The sequence below is a fragment of the Chaetura pelagica genome, unplaced genomic scaffold (assembly GCF_000747805.2).
Source record: "Chaetura pelagica isolate M959 unplaced genomic scaffold, ChaPel_1.0 scaffold65, whole genome shotgun sequence".
In the NCBI taxonomy this organism is placed as follows: Eukaryota; Metazoa; Chordata; class Aves; order Apodiformes; family Apodidae; genus Chaetura; species Chaetura pelagica.
Window position 1 is genome coordinate 138738 of NW_009953386.1, and position 20173 is coordinate 158910.

Sequence of the window (20173 nt, forward strand, 5' to 3'; positions counted from 1 at the left end):
CACTCTTTCTTCGATGAACTACGGGACCCAAATGTCAAGTTACCAAATGGGCGAGATAAACCTGCACTCTTCAACTTCACCACTCAAGGTAGCCTGTGAGCGTTGAAGGATCCCTTCTTTAGGAAGCAGCACTGGGATAAGGGTTTGCTGTAATGCAGGTGTTGCTCCCGCAAAAGTAAAAAGTCTCCAAGCAGGACTGAAGTTATTAACCAGCTGTCCATCTTAGAAAGGGAGGAAAGGGACTAGAAAAAATGGTTTACAGGATTTTTCAGGTGCCTGGTGCCTTTGATTCAAATTTAGTGCAGGGGACCAAGGGTTGTTACTGTTGGATTGCTTCAAGAAGGCTTACGTTGGTAGTTCAGTGTCTGCAGCCTTCCTTGATAGTTTTGTCTGAAATATCACAGTCACTGGACTGTGGAGATCAGATTATCGTTGTGGAGATGATCCTGCTGCTTCATACCTGAAACGCCATAGCAAAGAGTAATACATATTAGGTCTGACAGGGAGGTTTGTAGTGTTGCTGCCCATTTTGGTTCTGGATCTGAGATTAAATACAGAGGCTTTAATGTCCAGATTTTACATGCCGTAGAGTTCATCTGGCATTACAATGATCAGTCATTTAGAAACTGTAAAAATTATGGACAACGAACTCTTTTATTTGAAGCCAGACTGGTATAAAATACTAAAACCATTCATGTATTTTTTCCTGTAGAAGTCATAAACGTAAAATTGATACCCCCCTAGAACAGTTTTGCCTGCCAAGACAGAGAATGTGAGAAGTGTGGCATAGAAATACGCTAGTAAATAATTTTGCCACGATATTTTTAAAGTGATTAGTTGTCAGTTCTCCCTTTGAGCAATAATGCATTTTCTGTTGTCTAAAGACAGCAGTCTGAAACACCTTTTGGCTCAGTTAGTCTCAATATAGTTTTTCTAACTCTTTAGTACATACAATACCCATCTGCCAAAATGTGAAACAGAGCCCTCTGCTTGCACATGTGGAACCCTTTTATTAAAAAAAAATGGCAGAAGGGAGAGGGGAAAAATGCCTTGTATCTGTACAGATCAATATTTTAAGCTGCCTGGAATTAAATTTTTAACTTGCTTTGAGTGACTGCCTTGCATAAGCTGAATATATTGAATATACTAAAACATTTCTGAAGGATGAACACCTTAAAGCATTCAAAAAAATATTTTGAGCTTCCAGGTCACTGTCCTCTGTGCTGATTCCTGCATCTGTTTTTATGAGTCTAGTAGTCACGCTACAGGTCCTTCTTTGTTACAGTATTCATTGTCTTTTCTTCACACACTAAGGTCATCTTCAGTAGCTAAGATAGTTTTGATCCCTGCATCTTAATACTTCACTCCTGTACTGTTTTCATTTCTTTATTAATTGTTTCTTAATAATGCTAAGATTGGGCCTATCTACTACATTAAAACAACTATTTTAAGACCAGTTGGAAAGCTCTATAGGGAGTCTTTTAAAAAATCCTCAGGGGAAGAATAATGTATGCATTGGGAATGTGTCCCTGGTTTCCCTCTACACAGGGTAGGAGCTGCTATCCTAATGCTCAAGAAAATTTCAGTCTCATCCTAAGGAGCTGATGTCCTCTCCCCTAGCACAGTGACTTGTGGGAATGGCAAGATAAATCAGTTCTAGTGGAGCAGTTTCCTTAAGATTCAAAAAAGCGGGTTTCTGTCATCAGCAGGTACCAGTTTGACCATCTTAAAAGGGCAGGCAAAACAGAGGCTGGTCAGTAACTCATTTCCAAATAAGCACTGTTGCACGTGGCCAGCCAAACTAAAAAAAAAAACCCAACAAAACCAGAGTTGTTTTTAAGAAATAGGCGCCATGATTTTAAGACCTTTGAAATTAATATGTGCAGTAATGAGGCTCATGTAGCAGCAGTCATTATTTCAACCTGAAGGTACACAAGATTTTGCTTCTCCTGTGGCCACTGTGCAGTCCTCGCTCTTTAGCCAGACTGTGCCGGGTCTTGTCAAATTTGCTAGTCCAGAAATCCCAACTGAGAAATACATCAGGTCATTGGAAATCAGATGATGATTCATGTTAAGTAATCTCTGGTAATTTAAAAAGTAATGAAAGACATCCTTTTGTTTCCAATGTCATTTGTTTTCAACAGGCAATATTAAGTTTTAGAAGGAGTGTTTTATTTGGCTGTATCCAGTTGCCTGAAGCTCATAAAATAGGAGGTAGCTGAAGGCTTGAAGGCAAAACTGTTAGAAATAACATAAATCCAACCATTTCATATATTGGCTTGATTTTCAGAAAAAAACTAAGCCTCATACCAGATCTGCTGATCTGGGTGCTGCTGCTGTTCAAATAGAGTCTAGAAAAAAAGCAGTGAGAGTACACGGCAGATAAAGATCATGGTCTTTGGCTGCCAGCTTTAGTTGTGGGGCATGTAGGTACTTCCTTGTAGGGATGAGAAGAAGAGAGCCTTATCTGGTCATTCTTGATGTCTTGCCTGGAAGTTTCTCTTAGTATTAAAAAAAAAAAAAAAAAATTTTACACTAATTGGTTTTTGAAAAACTTATTTTGGCCGAGGAGGTATCTCCACTGCCAAAGAGCTGCAGTTCAGTGACTGTTAGATCTGCAACACAGAAAACATAGAAAACAATTTTTCTCTTAGAAGCCGAATTTTCAAACAATCTGTGAAATTACTGCTATTTCCTGAACTTCTTGTAAAGTGTCAGTGACTGCTGGGTCACAAATGTTACTATCACTCTGAGTTGGCCATGAAAGGCTGCAAAATTCTTCTGTAATTCAGCACTTAGGAATGGTTATCATGCTTCTTTATGACAAAGGATTTTTTTTCTCAAGTGTGAAGGTTTTGTGGTTTGTTTATATTTTTTATTGAGCCTGGCTCATGACCTTCAAATAAATATTATATGTATATATAAAAGCCCTCAATTTGTGACTAAACTGTGTCAATGTGACCAGAAATCCTTAGTGTGACCATTTGAGTACTATCTGGTTTTTTAGGCAGAGTATTTCTGCTCAGGGCATGTGGAGGGGAGGTAAAAGGAAAACAGTGAAACTTGTGCTGCTCCTAGCACTCTTCTAGATTGAGGAATTGCTGGAATAACTTCGGTTACATGGAAAGTTGGTTATTGTGACAAAGCAAACATGGTACAAAACTAATTTTTATGGGGATTCTGGGAGCGTTGGTAACAAATCCAATGAGACAAGATCAGTCTTCTAGTCTTTATGCAAGTTCTTTAAGGTTGCTTCAGAGAAATGGTTGCACTTGTCTTAAAACAAAATAAAACCAAAACATTATACATGCCATGACTGGGGCTGCAAAAGAAGGTGTTCTGACAACATTAGATGACTGGGAGGAATGAGAATGAGGTCTAAGTGCCACTGCAAGGGTGTTGTTCTGTTGGATCAGCTGCTTCTTTGGCTGTAAAGATGCAGGCAGTTTATAGCTGTGTAGTCAAGGCACCACTTAGCATCAAAAAGTAGCAAATGTCATTTGGTTTCGTTGACATTTTAGCTCTGCTTTTGTTTGGATCACAGCCCTGTATTGCTGTCAGTGATGTGCAGAAAATTACACAGGGATGATAAAAACTTTCAAAAGAGTGAGGTAAACAGCCGATTTCCAGTAATAATAGATGTGAGAAATAGCTTTGGAAAAAATATTAGGGCAACATTTTCTAGCACAAAGCAGCTAATGCCCATGTATAGTACTTGGTATAGGTTTATTACTGGTGTTCAGCTTTGACGCTTGAGGATTTGTATTTCTTCAGTTTCTTTCTCCATTTAAAATGGAGATTTACGAATTCTGAATTATATTATGAATATATAAATTCTGAATTACTTCCGCATGAATTTGAGGATTAATATGTGTACAAAAGCTGTGAGTATTGAGGCTTTCTAGAAGAACTAGCTAGGTCTGCTTAGACCCAAATGGAGTATTACAGGATAGATTGTAGGCATTGCAGGTAATGTAGCAACTTCAGTTTGTTCTAAACTGGAGCTTGTGTTTCTAAGTGCTGAAAGGCAGTTTCAAAATATGTAGTAATAAGAGGCTTGTAAGCAGGTGAGAGTCTGCCCTGCCAGCAGTAAAGAAATTTAATGTAACTTAATGGAGAGAAAAAAGAAATCTCTAAGTAGGCTACTGATCCCTTTAGGCCCTAAGGTTAAAGTTTGTGTTAAAGTAAAGCAGTAGGCTCTAAAATACAAGCCCAAATATTAAAAACTGTGTACCAAACCACCTTATTGGAACCATGGCATGATTTGGACTGGCTATCTGGAGGTCTTACGTAAAAAGCTGTTGATTGTCATTTCTCCTCCAGATGACCTCCTGGAGCTCCAAAAGGTGATCAGTCTCCTTCTATTGAGGTGATTGTTCACATCCGTTTTACCAGATGTTGCTTTCTCAAAAGACAGTCACTCCAGTTTCTGAAACAAACAGGACCTGTCTTGTCTCGGCTCAGTCCCACCTTCTGTGAGGTGCTAGATTCTCTTGAGAGGGTGCCAAAAGAGTGTCACTTGTTGGCAATGTGTTGCCCTTAATCCTCCCACAGTTGTGGCTGTAAGATGCCTATTTCTCATTCTGATGTACATTGAAGCTATATTAGTTTTGGAACCTAAACGACTATTTTTTCTTCGGTTCATGTCTTCAGAAATAATGGTTTCATCATTTTGTTGTCCATTTAAATTGCCCAGCAAATCATTTCCCTTTGCCTTTCCCTCTGCTTTTAAAGGAGATGTCACCTCTTCTTCGCCTCACTCAAGGAGACTGCTGTGAGAGATTGGTCTTGGGTTCCTGGATCCTTGAGAAAATTATGCTTGAATGAACCAAAGAATTGAATCCCTGAAGCTCTTGGAGCAACTGTGGCAGCTGCTTCCTTGCTGAACCAGTGCCCAAAGCAGAACCACTGTTACCAGTCTTCTCCTTGAGACTGATTCCAAGTGGGTTGGTGAAGGAAATCCTTCCAGAGCTCAGAAGGAAACAGTGCTATCAGGCCACTGATAAGGAACAGGCTTGGCTGGTTCTTTGCTAATTCCCAAGCCCCTGTCTTTCTCTAGGAAGTAATTCCTTTGTGCCACTACTTGTAGTTTTGACAGTCTTGCTCTGGAGACTGCCTTGCCAAGTATCACTGTGGTTTCCCATGCTGGTTGGCAAAGGAGAAAAGCATAACATGACCTTTGGCTGTAGGGGCATGTGCTTTGCCCCAGGTTGCTGTTACAGGGTGGGGGGAACGCTGAGGAGCTGAGCCTGCGTGCAGGGCTCTTTGTGAATGATGAGCTAACTCTCTTTGTTCCACCTCCCCTCCAGAACTGTCAAGTAACCCATCTCTGGCTTCGATCCTCATCCCTGCTCATGCCCGGAACCAAGCAGCTGCTTCAACCCCTACAAACGCTACAGCAGCCTCAGGTGAGAATGCTCAACTGTCTGCCTTCCTCCCCACCTGTTCTCCCCCTGCCCAGGCACCTTCCCTCTGCTGAGGCCAATGAGCTGCCTCAGCCTTCAGTGTGAACAGGGAGGAGGGATTTGCTCCAGCATCACCTGAAACTCAGGCTTGGTAGATGGTCATTTGGGTGCTAGCTGTGGTCATCAACCCAAATCCTAACCAGGAGTGCTTAAACTTTGTGTTCAAATGTTTAGTGTGTTGGTCCTTCTTGCTCAGGCTTCCACTATTGAAAAATCATTATCTCACATGTTTTTTACAATCCTTGTGGATTGGTCTGCACCTAATTTCAGAGTTCTTAGCCAGTCTGAAATTAATACTGACTTGGAGAATGACCCTGTAATGCTTAGAAGAGCAAAAACGGCAAGCTCAGAACACGTGGGATCCATGGAGCTTGGACGGAGAGGGTTTTTTTCCCCAGAGGCATTAACACTTAAAAGTCTGATTAGGGAGTTCAGTCAGCATGCTCACTGCCTCATCTAAGTAGTTGTAGTTGCTTCTTGCTGAGTTTGCTTGTGTCGTCTTCAAGTACAAGGCAGATGCTTTTGAGCTTTGGCCAGCAGTGAGTGAATTTCTCTTTTGCCTCTCACTTGATCTCAGAAACCTTTTAAAAGCTCACTATTGGCCTGTAGCCGCTCCATATTGTTTTCTGTTTCCAGTAAAAGCTGAAAAGCTGGGTTACATCAATTAGGAAACTCCCAAAGAAAATCCCAGGTGCTGCAGGACGGCAGAGGTGATTCAGTACCTGGCACTCTTCCTCTGAGTCAGCCCTGAATCAGCACTCCAGCCGGCTGTCTCAGAGCTTGGGAACCAAAGGCAAGCTGCAAAATAGGTGTGCTTCCACATGTATCCTGTCTGCACATCAGTCCTAGTTGACAAGGGCTGTGACCCCCTTTTGAAGTGCAGTGCCCTTACTCAGTGGAAGATAGCAGATAAGGAGAAGCTCTAATTAGAAATATATTCTTGAAATGCGCTGGAAAGGATTTGCAGGGATGTGCTGGACAGTTACCTGATACCTGATGCATTTGGTCCAGCCAGTGCTGTGTAGAAAGCATTTTCAATACTCTAGGACAGACACATGCACCCAGGTTTGAAAGATGGGGCTTCTCTCTGGAAATGTATTAGCAGTAGATACAGATGCAGCCTGTACAGTTTATGTGCTCTGAATTTAGAAGAAAGCAAATTTACTATTTTCAAATTTAGTATGTTTGTTTCGTACACTTGGCAGTATTTTGCAGTCATGTTCTCTGTTTCCCTTTTATGTGCATCTGTTGCTCAGCAATGAGTGAGAAAGAAAAAAGCTGATAAAGTAGTAAAAGTGATTGAAATACTACAAAATACAAACATGGAAAATTATTTTAAGCTCTTCTGTAAAAACACAGTTTCACTTAATGTCCCTTTCATGCCTTTAAGGAGTTTTCTTTGTACAAGTGTTGAGGAATTAATGAGATTCAGAAGTCGGTTTTCACCCACCACTTTCCAAGAGTTCATGTGAGGGAAAAATGCTTTAGGCAGAGTCCTAAGTGTGACCTAAATGTGAAGTGTAAAAAAAAAAAAAAAATCCAAAAGCAGCCCCACCTTGTTCTTGTCAACAGTTTTTAACCTCCTGTTTGCAAGCACTGCACTGAGTTGGGATAGGAGCCCTTATTCGTAGTTCAAAACCCCAAAAATATCCTTACAGCTTGAAAAGAAATGGTGACATTAAGTTTAAGATTGGGCAACATGCACCTTTGGTTGCTACAGCACAGCTGCTTAGTAATTTCTTACTCACATGGGATTCTCACAGCAGACAGTAGGAATTTCATCAGAGTTGTGATTTTAGGATTAGGTCCTGTGTGAGGGTAAGTTGATCTGTTGTGCTTTGCATGCTGATGCTACAATTAGCAGGAGACTGTTGTAGAAGGGATCCCTTATTTCCCTGCACGTCCCAGAGCAAGAAATCTTAGTTCAGTAACTGCTAAAGCAGCATGGGAGCAAATTGCCTGCCTAATCCAGGGCATCCAAATAGACAGGAGGCTTTTCTGCAAGATAGCTGCTCATGTGAGGAAGCAGTACAAGTCCAGAATCTAATTTTCTGAGTGGTGATGATGCTACATAATGTAGCTCTTGTGGCAATTCAAAGGGTAAAGCAGGTTATGGTGTGTAACTCTTGTCTGCTTCTGGCAAGCAGAACTGATACTGAGGTTCAAGTGTCTGCTGTTATGTCTAGTGTAGCTGCCTGCTCTGTAAGCTCAGGGCATAGGTGCACGTACATGGAAATGCAGTGTACTAGTTCATTGCTCTCCTGTTGGTAATGCAGCCATGTCAAAACTTCAGCTCTTTCATAAAGTGTAAAGCTCTGCTTTTTATCATGCACCCTTTTGTCTGTTTTGGGTTTTTTTTCTTTTGTAAGCGAGGCAGCATCATAATCAGAAAATAATTTGAAAAATGAGATCTGTTTGTCCCAGGTCTAGCAAAGTAGTGTTTGTCGGGAGACTAAGCAGTGGTGTGGTGTTAAGAGATGGAAAGATTGGCTTTTTAGCATCCCACATTTCATCAAGCCAGCAATACTAGCCCTTGTGCTAACCAGCATGGCACACAGCTGCATTTTAAAAAGTTATCCAAAACAAGTAGTTTTTGTTAATGGATAGATTCACAGATTTCAACAGGCCAGTGCACCAGTAATCCTGAGATCATGATCTTAAATGCAGGGGAGTTATTGTAGGTGATTTTTTGTGCATTAAAAACAATGTGCTTGTGAATTTCCTCTTCTCTGGATGCATAAATCTGGACTCTCTGTACTAATGGAGCCTGGCTTCACTTTGCAGCAGAAGCATGAAGTATTAGTAAATTCACCTAAAGGTTTGTGGTAAATTCTCTGTGACATTAGTGGCATGTCTAAAGCAAAGTGGAGCAAAAGGAAGATGGTACTTATTTGCCCCAGCTGGAAATGCTGTGTTAGCTTTCTTTGAATTATACTGGCCATTAATTTTGAAATGCCAGTGCAACTTTATTTGGGTGGATGCTGGCTTGATACAGCTGGAGGAGGATGGTTTCATAGCCACACAGCCACAGCATGTGAGAGGGGGGCGTACGCACGATGCCAAATGCCTATCTGCTTGTGTGACCACATGTTTTTCTTCCTGGATCAGCCAGCAGCAGTAGTTACCCCTCTGTTAGTCAGCATCAAGATGGGATGGGCATAATTGCCATCTGCAGGGGGGCTGTGCCAGCAGGGATGCTGGGGTCATCGTCTTAGGCATCCTGCTGTGTTGATCCCATGTAATCCCAAGTGCAATGGTGTGCCTGAGCTTTCAGCAGCAAAACAGATTAGAGCTGGTGTTACCTGCCAATGTGTGGCAGTTGAAAAAGACCATGGTGCTCCATAAAATTACATTTAGCACATTCATGGTATTCCTATTGAAGGCATTTTGGAAGACTTTAATTCTGTAGCCAGGAGGTGCAAGCAATTTGCTCAGGTTTCTTCAAGCTCAACATTAAGGTGAATCCGTGGCATTTGCAGGAATAAAACTTGCAGGTTTCAGGCTTGGAAGTTTTGCTCTTAGTCCTGGATTGCTACATTCATAGGCGTCATAGGAAAACTGGGCATTTTTTCTCTCCTTTCAGTTGTCATCTCAGCTGTCCCGTGAGGATTTCCAGGCTGGTGGTATTTTTGTTTCTGTATCTTTGTAGATAAGCAACGCAGCCTGTCAGAGTTACAGATCCTACCAGCTAATGCTGTTGTTACGGTTAATGGGCCTTCTCAGGCTGAGTTTGGTGCCTCTCTCATTCTCTGAACTATAGCCCCATCTTTCCAGGAGGTTCCTAAGGAGTGCCATGTACCAAGAAAGCAGAGGGAAAGGCTGAATTGGAGGAGATGTTCTACTTCGAGAGATTTTTGCCCTCTGTTTGGAAGAGGTTTTGGAAACAGCTGGTGCTTAAGCCCTGATGTGGTTTCTTTGCCCACACAGGCAGAGGTGTCAGGTGGATAGTTCAGGGCAAAGTATCTGCCCTCACCTCAAGCCATGGTCTGCTGTACTCATCTGTCCTGTACCAAAAAGCTGTGTCAGCTCCTACCTTTGGTGCCCAGCAGGGCATCCACGGTGACATGGGCAGCTGCTCTGCAAAGCAAATGTTTTAGCTGCATTGTTGACAGCCTACAATGTCTTCTCTTATGCCCAAGTACCAATTTATCATGGTGAGGAGGAGTAAGCAAATGTCCAGGTGCTCTCACACCCCAGTTGTGTTATTTTTTCTGGTGCTTCAGCAAAGAGACACTGGAGTAGGCTCCTCTCTGTTCCCAAATGTCCTATCAATGCAGAGTGAAAGAACTAGCTGGAATGTCAAAATACTGCATTCTCTTGAAGGTTTGGAGCCAGTACAGCCTTGAGCAAGTTCTGTGCTCTACCCCAGCCTGAGTGGACTTACATAATTGTGAAAAGCCCCACAAAAATGGTCTTGGGCTGAGACACCTGGTTTATTTCCTTTTTAACATGTGACACATACAATTCTCAGGAATTCCCCCATTAGAGTGATGATAGAAAAGGAGCATATGTTACATATGCTACATGAAGTAGCAGTATAATCCTCTTTTTTTAGCTCTGCTCGGTAACAATGTAATTATAAAGATTTCAGCCTCTGCTGTCTTCATGAATAGGACATCAAAAGGCACGTTTCATTTCAGCAAATGAAATACAAGCACTTTTTGTACACATACAGAGAAATCTGCCAACAGCACAGACTCCAGCTGGACTCCTTGCATCAGGCATGGCAGATGTTGCATTAACTGGAGTTTATCCACACCTGAAAATGAATCTAGAACAGGCAGAGTTTAAAGTGTGGAAACTATTAGTTGTCTGGCTGGGTCACTTTTGATTTCCTTAGTCATCAATGATCTGCATGCATGTGGGTTTTGGGAATTGCTCCTCCAGGGTAATTCCCCATGTAGGAGGGCATCTCTTATGTGCAAGGCTAGTTTTCCAAATAACATTGGTACTGTTGTCATGCTGCCTTGGTGCTTTAGCTGCATGAGCTTGCTTTCATCATGATGGTCATTGCTTTGGGAGGGAGGGGTTGCAATTAATTTGAAGTGGGGGCAAACAGAATGGAAAACTCCCAGGGCAGTCATCTGGCGTCCTTTTCCCACATGAGGATTTCCCTTTCTTCCCACCCACTCCTCACAGCATTTCCTTTCCAAATAGGTGTCATCCTCTCTTCCCACTTACCCTTGTATTCCTGGATGCTGTTGTGTGTTTGATTTCCCTTTTTTTCTTGCCAGTATGTTGCTTAATTTGTTACTCACTCAGTGCTGCCCATTTGTAGACTCTCATTCATTTCATTACATTTGCTTATGGCTCTGCTTCCAACTGTGGCTGGGTCACCATGGCAAGAGAGGAGAGGGGTTTTGTCAACAGGTGACAAGTACTGCCCAGCCTCATGGCCTCACCAGCTCTTCTCTGCTGGAGAAGTATCACTGCACCCCCACTGCCTACCAGTTGTATTTTTTCATGTCTATTATTTATGCTAGTCATACTGTCCTTCAGTCTGAGGTCATTAAATCTTTTTTTGTATGAGCTCTTTTCCCTGTGTCCTTCCAAATGCATTGTTTGCCCAGTCTGCCCTCTTCTGTACTGAGATAATAAGTTTTTTCTTCTCATGTTGCAGTATTGATAGCTTAACAGTTAACCTTACTGAAATTAAGTGGGAGAAATGCACAATGGTCTCTTGTAGAAAACCTCACTTAATACCTTTTTCCCCATCCTGTATTTATTGTGTTTCCACTTTCCTTTTGGTGACTCTGCTGATGAGATACCATGTGGGATGATTCCATGTGAAGTTGGTGTGTTGGGTTTTTTTCCCTACCAACTCTTGTAATACTAATAACAGGGTTTTTTTAGAGAAAACACCTGATAAATGTTGCCTGTGAAAACAAAGTAACAATTAATTTCCTTCTGGTATTTCTTTGTTCCTGTGACTTGTCTCTCTGTGGAGCACTGTCCTTCCCAGAGAAGAGGTGTTGGAGACCATTTACTGCCAAGACTCTATCCTATTACAGTGTTGTGTGCTTGTGTAAACTTCACAACTGGCTTCAGGCCTTGATGTTAATCAGCAGCACCAACGTGAAACTCCGTAGCGGCCGTGGATAGCTCAGCTTTAGCTAAGCTTTGGTGGTGTGCACATGCCTTACCTTGCCATTAGAGTTACTGGGATGTAACGTGGGCAACTTACCACTTTGCAGGCAGTGTTACATCTTGCTAACTCTTAGAGCCCAGATGGATGTTTGCCTGCTGGCCTGCAACCCTCAGCCTTGGCTTGGTCCTGCTTAAAGTCCTACCCTCTCCCCAGATCAAAGTGTTCCAGTGGCACCCCCTGACGTCAGGAGACCATCCTAACCAGACGGTCTCCTGGTGGGAGTTGTAGGTTTCCCTGTGTGGAGAATGTAATAGCTGTTGTTCTACATGTAGTCTGCATTTTGGAGGTAATACTGGTTGTTTTTTCTCTCTTCCCTTCCTCTTGCCTTTGTTTGCAGATGTTAACGCAGGAGAACGAGTTCAGACCAATAGTGTAGCTACAGCATCAGCCTCCAACTCCACCTGAACCGGTACCAAGCAGCCAGCTGCACAGGAAAAATCACCAGTAATTTGAGTCTTGCTCAGCAACACTGGTCACATTTGGAAAGAAAATTAAAAAGAGGAAAAAAAAAAAAAAAGCAACCAACCAACCTGTTCATTTTAGTGTTCAATTTTTTATTATTATTATTGTTGTTCTTATTTAACCTTGTAAAATAGCTATAAATACAAACCAGTTTCATTGTATTCTCACTCTGCAGGGTGTCCGGGGCAGGGGACTAGGTGGGGGGAGGAGGGAAAGCGGAGCAATACAACACACCGATGTCTCTCCCCTCGACAATCTCTTCATGTTGGAAGTTTGCTGTTGTGTACTTCAGAACCAGGACTCTTGCCTCATGCCCCCTCCCACAACAGAAAGAAGGAAAAAAAAAACTAAGCTTAAAAAAAAAACAACAAAAAAAAACCAAACCCAAACCTCATTCTCTGCTGAAGTTATTGTTGTTTTTTTTTAAACCTCTTTTTTTTATTTTCTTTTTAAGTGAAGTTTTGGACTTTGATGTAGTGCACAGCTTGAATTTGGTCGGGAGCTTAGCAGGGGTCATTCAACAGAGCTCAGCATTTCTTGTCAGTGAATCCATATCCCAGATGGTCTGAAGAACTGCCCCAGCTCGGGAAGGGGGAGCCAGCAACGTGGTAGGAAAATAGGTTGCCATGGGGTGGGGGGAGGGTTTGCCATGTGTCGAAGGCTTGAACCGCTAGTGGAAGCCTTGCATTGTAAAAATCAGTGCTAGCAACGAAGCAACCTGCAGCTTCACTATGGGAAAAGTGTCACTCGAGTGGGTTCTATATAATATAATACACACACATGCACGAACACAAGCGGTTAGCTTTACTGAAGCAGCTCCTTTACCCCCCCTCTCATGGGCCAGGGCAGGTCAGCTCCCATCTTCAGCAGAGAAGAGCGGACGAACAAAATCCTCGGAGGGGGTGGGGGCCCCAGTGGGGATGGTAAAAGACTTTCTGGGAAGTGGCCACTGTGAAAGCTTGTTGGTTTGTTTTTTTTATTCCTTCCCTTTCCCCCCCCCCTCCCCAGCCCAGCACAGGCCCTCAATTGGAACAGGCTTCCCTTTTCCAAGGTGCGTAAAGGAAAAGGACACCAGGGTTTATAATGTGAACTGTAACAGTCTACTGGTTTATTTTGTAATATTTTTTCTAACTGCAGTTTTAACTTGCAGGACGCCACATTCTACAATAGTTCTGATTTTAAATCCACAGCTAGAATCTGTATTTAATTTCATCTTTTTTAACCTCTTGCTTTTTTTGATCTCTATTTATTGATGCGTGTTGCCACGTCGCCATTATGTTTTTACATTGGTAGAATATTAATAAAATACACATCCAAGTGCTCTCGACAGTAATTTGTACCTGCTGACTTGTAGGAAAGCTGGCTATATATGAGTGTGTGTGTGTATATATATTATATAAATATATACATGTATACATAGATACAATACTGCTTTTTTATTTTGTCTACAATCTTGGAAAAGTCTGACTGGCGCGTGAGGCGAATGCTTGTTCTTAGTCCATCTGTTCAGGGTCCAGGTTTCCTCCTCGTGACGGCGTGTGGTTTGAGCATCCAAATCTCTCTTCCTGAAGTCAAAGCAATATTCCTCGGGAAAGGGTCAGGTGAGCGGCAGCCGCGGCATAGAACTTTTTGGAGGCCTGATCTTGTCGTAGGCTTGTGGTTGGTTCCCACTTCCAGCCTTATCCTCCTTCAGAGAAACTGTAGTTGCCTTTGGTGCTTTTTGAGCTGCTATCCCACCTGTGGATCTCTAAGGCAAGCGGTTGCTTTTCGGGAACGCGCGGTCCAGGGGTGGCCGGCGGTAACAGCTTCAGCAGGCTCGGCCACCGCGTGTGTTGCTCATGAGCTTAGTGTGCTGCTTCTTGTACCTGTTATCCTGTTGACGTGGGGTTTTGTTGGAAGCTCTCGTAGCAGCCCTGTAACTGTTAAAAGCCCTGCCCCCTTCTCTCTTGCCTGACACACAGCAGGGTTCGGGAAGGCAGGAGCTGTTTCAAGAGGTGAGTGACCACCTGCCATGAAACCGATAAACCCTCATGTATAGACCCCTCAGCAATTTCCTGTCGGGCACACGCTAAAAAATAAATAAAGGCTTTAAAGCTTTTAGCTGTCATTAAATGCTGGCTGGCTGCAAAGGAAAGGTCACCCACGTTTAGAAACTGAAGGCTTTCCAAATCCTTACATGTGACTTCATAGGGCTGAAGAGCATCTTAATGCAAGAGCTCAGCTAGTCAGTGTCCCAGAAGGTAAGTGAAGGGGCTTGGTTGACCCAGTGATCCACATAGATGCAGGAGACTCAAAAAGTAGGGCAGCAGCAGGGAATGGATCTGCTGTACAGGCAAGACTGCTGAAGCATTGGCCACAGTCGCTGTTATTTGGAGGCAGTAAATTACCCAATCTTTGAAACAAACAACAAACAAACAAAAGTAATAAAAATAATTAAGAAAAATTGCTGCTTGTGCCAGGAAATGTGGCTTTTCTTCTTTTTTCTTTTTATCTTCTTGTTGGAGACTGGTGGAGGGGAGTTAAGAGCTTTTCTGTGTGTGTCTCGTGTGTCTGTGTGTGTGTGTGTGTGTGTTAGGCTGGGGGGAGGGTCGGGGGCGCCCCTCTGATTTTATTTCTTTTTTTCAAGGATCATGGCAAGATCACACACTTTTATACACGTTAGATCCAGGTCTTTGAATAACCTTTTTTTGTAAATAAGGAAAAAAAAAATATTTAAAAAAAAACAGTCACCACCACCAACAAAGAAACAAAGCTCCTCACCAAATTCAAGCTTGTACATTATTATTTTGGGTTGTTTTTGAATTTTTGAGTTTTATTGTTTTGTATGTAAATATGTGGACCCAGGAACTGTTATTAATGAGCAAAAAGTTACCGTTCAGGGCAGTGATTCTGTTTAATAATCAGACAAAATGTAGACGAGCTTTTTAAAGCCATATAGTTTTAACTCTGTACAGTAGGTACCGGCCTGTATTATTGTAACAATAACTCTAGCGATGTATAGTGTATCTATATAGTTTGGAGTGCCTTCGCTTCCATGATTTTTTGAATTTTATTTCCCTTTTTTTTCCCCCCTCTCCCCCTCCTCTTTTATTAACAATGTCTCCCACCCAAACCCTCATCTTTGCTTCCCCTGCCCACTCCCCCTTCCCTCCCTCCCGCCCTGCTTTCTAACTCTTTGAGTGCTGTAAGGTTTTGGTGATACCCTGATAAGGAGCGGAACAAAAGGAAACTGTCTCCACCGTCATCCATTTCGTTGGAGCCGTGGCTTTGTTCTGGATGTCTCCAAGTTGCCCACCCTGCCCTCTTCTCCTCCCGCTCGCAGCGACCGGTTTCATTCGGACACTTGCCCTAGCAGCTCATTTAGACTTTGCTCGTCTCTCCCCTCTGATCCTGTGCCCACAAGTTGCCTGGGCAGCAGCAACTTCCAAGGAGGCTCAGCCTTTCCACCCTCCCTGCGGCTGTGCCGGGGGCAGTGGCTGGGCCTGGTGAGTGGAAAGGACCCCCAGGGAGGGAAACCCCCTGTGCCCTGCAGGGATGCTGCTCCCAGAGCCCTTTGGCTACGGTGGGAGCGGGGGCATCACTGTAGGAGACTGCGGTGTTTTTTTCTGCCAGGAGAACTTTCCGTTCCCTTTCTTCTCTCTATTTTTTCCCTCCACATCCCTCCCCAAAGTCACTTTTGTTTTCTTGAGATAATAAGTTTAACATGACTCTTGATTTCTTGTGCCCAGCACGAAGGCCTTGTTTCTAAAACTAGTTTGCTTGTGTTTTACTACCTTGTTAGTATTCCACATAAGATTGTCTTGAATGGGAAAACACTTAACTCTTTACCAAACCAAAGGTTGCTGTTTTATTTCGAAGCATCTCGTGTTCATTCCGGTGAAGCAGAGGCTGCACTTTCTTTCTGGTGACGCGAAGGTCAGTGATGCCAAGCTGGCAGCAGCAGTCCGCTCAGAGCTGCCCCTCTCTTCTTTTACTCTTTCGGGCTTGTTTTTAACCCAGTCTGGTCTTGATCTGTTCTTTTACATCAGCCCTGCCGTGGGTCTCTGAGCCGGACTTGATCGCAGCCCGTCACCCCAATGGACACCCAGTCAAGTCGCTGGTGTTCTTTCATATGAAATGTATCTACCTTGCTAGGGAAAAATGAAATGAAATGATCACATGCTCAAGAAAATTGGCTGGTAGAAGATCCCCGAACACTTTGTCCCCTTATTTCGAAGCCCAGCTTTACCTTAAATAAGGGCAGGTGCCTGCGACTTGCAGCTTAAAATTTCCCCCAGTTTTCAATACTTGGAAAAGTAGAAGTCAAAGCAGCCTGTCAGACTCATCCTCCTGCAGGAGGAACCTCAGCAACCGCGGAGAAAAAGGAAAAAAGCCGATGAGGAAAAAGCACAGTAGGGCATTTGGTCCAGGCTCTGCCTTTGGGAGAAGTGCCAGCGGGTACCCCTGGGGTGGCAGCTGATTTCCATGGGGCTCTCAACCGGTTCTGGTCGTAGTTGGCTTCGTTTTGCAACACTGCAATAACAGCAAAACGACAGGAAAGGAAAACAGTACCTAAGGGGTTAGCTCGAGAAAAGTAGCTTCCTTGTGTTGGTCTTTCTCAGTTTATTTTTAATATATATATATAAAATATATTTATATATATATAATTTTTTTGCCTGTAAAATTTGCGTTCATTAATGTGTTGCTGATGGATCACTTGGGCCTGTACACACCAATTAGCGTGACCACTTCCATCCTAAAACCAGAAATCTAAAAATATATATATATATTAAGGACTGTGGGTTGTATACAAACTATTGCATACACTTGTGCAAATCTGTCTTGATTTAAAGGAAAAAGCAAAACCTGTATAACGTTATTACTACTTGAATGCCTCTGTGACTGATTTTTTTTTTTTTTTTCATTTTAAATATAAACTATTTTTGTGGAAAGTATGCTTAATGTTTTATTATTTCCCTCGCCCCATTCCCCTTGTAAATACGTTTTGTTCTGTGTGACTCGGTTCGGAAATAGTTAACTGGTACTGTAATTTGCATTAAATAAAAAGTAGGCTAGCCTGGAAATGAAATTTAAAAAAAAAAAAAATACCAAGTGTGTGGTCTTTATTTCAAAAACTTGCCCCTTTCTTCCCTCCTCCTTTCCCTTCTCCTCCCCTTGTACCTCTACCCTCACGCCTCTTTCCACTCTGCAAGAATAGGTGGACGTGAATCTTCGTCATAATTATTAAAAAAGAAAAAAAAAAAAAAAAAAGACAAGAAATAAGCATGTTTTCTTAAATGAGCTGTGTTATTCCATGCTGTGTTTCAAGAGATGCCGGCTTGTCTGTGATACCGTTTGATTTGATGGAGAGAGGAATCCTGGGACATCAATCTTTCAAATTTAAACCAACCGATCTTCCTTTACCGTCCACCTATAGACATGAACTTAAAAGAACCTGTGTAAACTGCTGGCTTTTGAATCCTGCACTCATGGTTGTTTGGGGGTTTTTGGGGTTGTTTTTTCGGTTTGTTTTTTGTTTTGGTTTTGTTTTGTTTTTTTTAAATCATCGTTTGATCCCATTAGTAATGTTATTTGGTGGTGATCTGTAAAGTTTGTCAAGACCGCGTCCAGTGGGACCGTTCCTCCAGCAAATCAGCACGTAGCTGTCTCTGAGTTGGGTTTCCGGTACTGGATAATGTGTGTGTTAAACATGACATGTCTTATTAGCGCAACAGAAAAACAAAAAAAAAAAACAAAAAAAAAAGGCAACAAAACCGAATAAAAATCTTTTTTTTTGGGCTGGCTGACCTGGCCGACCCCATTCTGTCGCTATCCTAAAGGCTAGACGCGAGGTCATGTGACTGCTGCTTCAATAAAAACAAATTTATATTGCATGGAGGCTCCTGGTGGTTTGTTCCTGGGCCGGGAGCTGTGGTTGGCCCCGTGAAGCCTCCTGCTCCAGGAGAGGTGGGAGCAGGGTGGGGAAGGGTGTCCCAGCCGTGCCTGGGACTGGCACACAGGGCACAGCCCTGTGGAGAGGTGGCTGCTCGGGGACGGACCTGGGTTCAGTGGAAAGGCCACCCTTGGCCAAAGTTGGGCTGCAGGCACCAAATGGGTTGAGGTGTTCAAGGACTGAGGAGGTGACGCCTGGCACGTCCCCTGGAGTGAGGCCTCCCCTGCTCCCTGGGCCAGGCAGCCAGCAGCGACGGGGAGGTGGGTGCCCATGATGGGTCCACGTGGTAAGTGTTGCGTTATAAGGTCCCTCCAACCCCCCCTGTGCTGGCTGCTACGGGCTGGCTTCCCCAGGTGGAGCTGTTCTGGGGCTGTTCTCAGCCTTCCTGGGTGCTACATCGGTGCCCCTAAAAGCAGGTGCCAGCCCACCCCAGCTCACTGCTGGAGCACGGGTCTTGTTTTGCTCAGCATCTGATGGTCTGGAAGGCACTGGGATACCAGGGTGATGGGGCCAGGTAGCTGGCTATGGCTTAGCTACCCCAGGAGCAACACAGGTGACCAGCTGCTGTCCTTTCACCTGCCCCGCAACGTTACCAGGGCTTGGACTGTGTGTAGCTCGTGCTGAGACTAAGGCTGCTCTGTTCAACCAGTCCAGTCCCTGGCGTTACGGGTGAACAAGCTACATCTGCACAGACGTCGCTGCCTGGACTGCGGCACCTCGCTAGGTGAGTTCATTGGCTTAAAGTTTGCCACTGATGGGAGTCAGTCACAGTTCTCAGTAATTTGGGGTGGAGGTTCGTTATCCTTGGGTACTTCTCTAGATGCACACACACTGGGACCTCCTGTCTCTTCTGGGCTCTTGTTTCTGCACTGTATTTGCACAGGAACCCTCTGCTCTAGTCTCAGTTCCCTCTTCAGAATATCAGAGCCTCTTGACCCAGCCACCTCGTGACTTCTTGCTAGGCTGACTGGAAGGGGGTCTTCAGCTCCTTCGCCTCTCTAATCTTTCCGTTGTATCTCCTCTACAATTGTTTTTAACAGCCTCCTTATGCAGTGGGTAACAAAACCAGCCAGATATTTCCTTACAGCAGTCTCCCAAACATCAAATAAAGGTAGCAGAGAGCATGTCATAGCTGGTGCCTCTCTGTCTCCTTACCCAAGGACTCTATTTGCCCTTCTGTGTGGATGCTGCAGTTGTCCAGTTCATCCGTTCCACCCTCTCATTGTACTCACTGCGAAATTTATCCATGGGACACTTAAGAGTTTCATCCCAATCCCCATTCAAAGAGAAATAATGAAACACCTCAGCATCAAAGGCCTGTCCCCACCCAACCTTCCAGAGAACAGTTGTTCTGTCACCATCCCCCATGCAAAAATACCATTTAAGAGCTGTCTGTAAATCAGGTTTGGAATCCACTTAGTTGTTGGTCATGACTCCTTTGAATGCTCATCCAAAGGCGAAGGGGCACTGAGCTGAATGTGGTACAGAAGTCTGCTCCATGGGTGTGCTTGGTCTTTGTGAGCCAGACTTCCAGCCATCTGAGCTGGAATTAAGCCCCCATCAAAGTTCCTGGCACTGTCTGTTATATGCAAAGTGGCAGCTTCTGGGCTGCTGGTGGTAAGGTCCAAGTGGCTTTCTCTTTCTGTGGGATAAGAGCCACAAAGGAGGAGGGAAGTGCAAACTGCAGAGGGGAGAGCAGGAGTGCTGTGATTTGTGTCTGAAGCACTGAGTCCAGTTGCTTGGAGACAGTGAGCCCAGCTGGTGGTGCACAAACTCATCAGCCAGCCTTGAACCTTGCTTCCCAACCCTTGGCTCTGGGGTGGGGCTTGGCTGGGTCATTGTCCTGCCTTCCCTCACTTGCCTTGGAAATGGTGTTCCTGGCCAGGGCACAGTGGCTCCATCTTTGCTGACTTGGCTAAACCAGTTGTGTCACACCCAACCTGCTGCCAAAGCCAAGCTCTGGTAGTACAGGAAGGTGTGTAGGTAGCAACACCACATGGGACACAGCAGAAAACCCCAGGCTCACAGCTTGGGGTTCACTGCTGAGGCTCTGGAGCAGAGACTGGCCCTCAGACAGACTCCTGCTGGTGCTCATTGCTGGAGACAGTGCAGGTGACAGTGGTCAGGGCTACAAGGGAGAGCTGGGCTTCCTCAGGGAACACCAGC

The 20173-nt window shown here is 44.0% G+C and overlaps 1 protein-coding gene across 1 annotated transcript in view; it reads left to right on the plus strand.

Annotated features, from left to right (window-relative positions):
• Positions 1-12458, plus strand: part of GSK3B (glycogen synthase kinase 3 beta) — a gene marked incomplete at its 5' end in the record, with an annotated part of 94355 nt that extends 81897 nt beyond the window's left edge. The window contains 3 exons of the mRNA XM_009998251.1: positions 1-88; positions 5310-5408; positions 11951-12458. The exon at positions 1-88 is cut by the window's left edge and continues 1 nt beyond it. Coding sequence (XP_009996553.1) covers positions 1-88; positions 5310-5408; positions 11951-12018 — 255 coding nt within the window. The remainder of the gene's footprint in view (positions 89-5309; positions 5409-11950) is intronic.
• Between the last annotated feature and the right edge of the window lie 7715 nt (positions 12459-20173).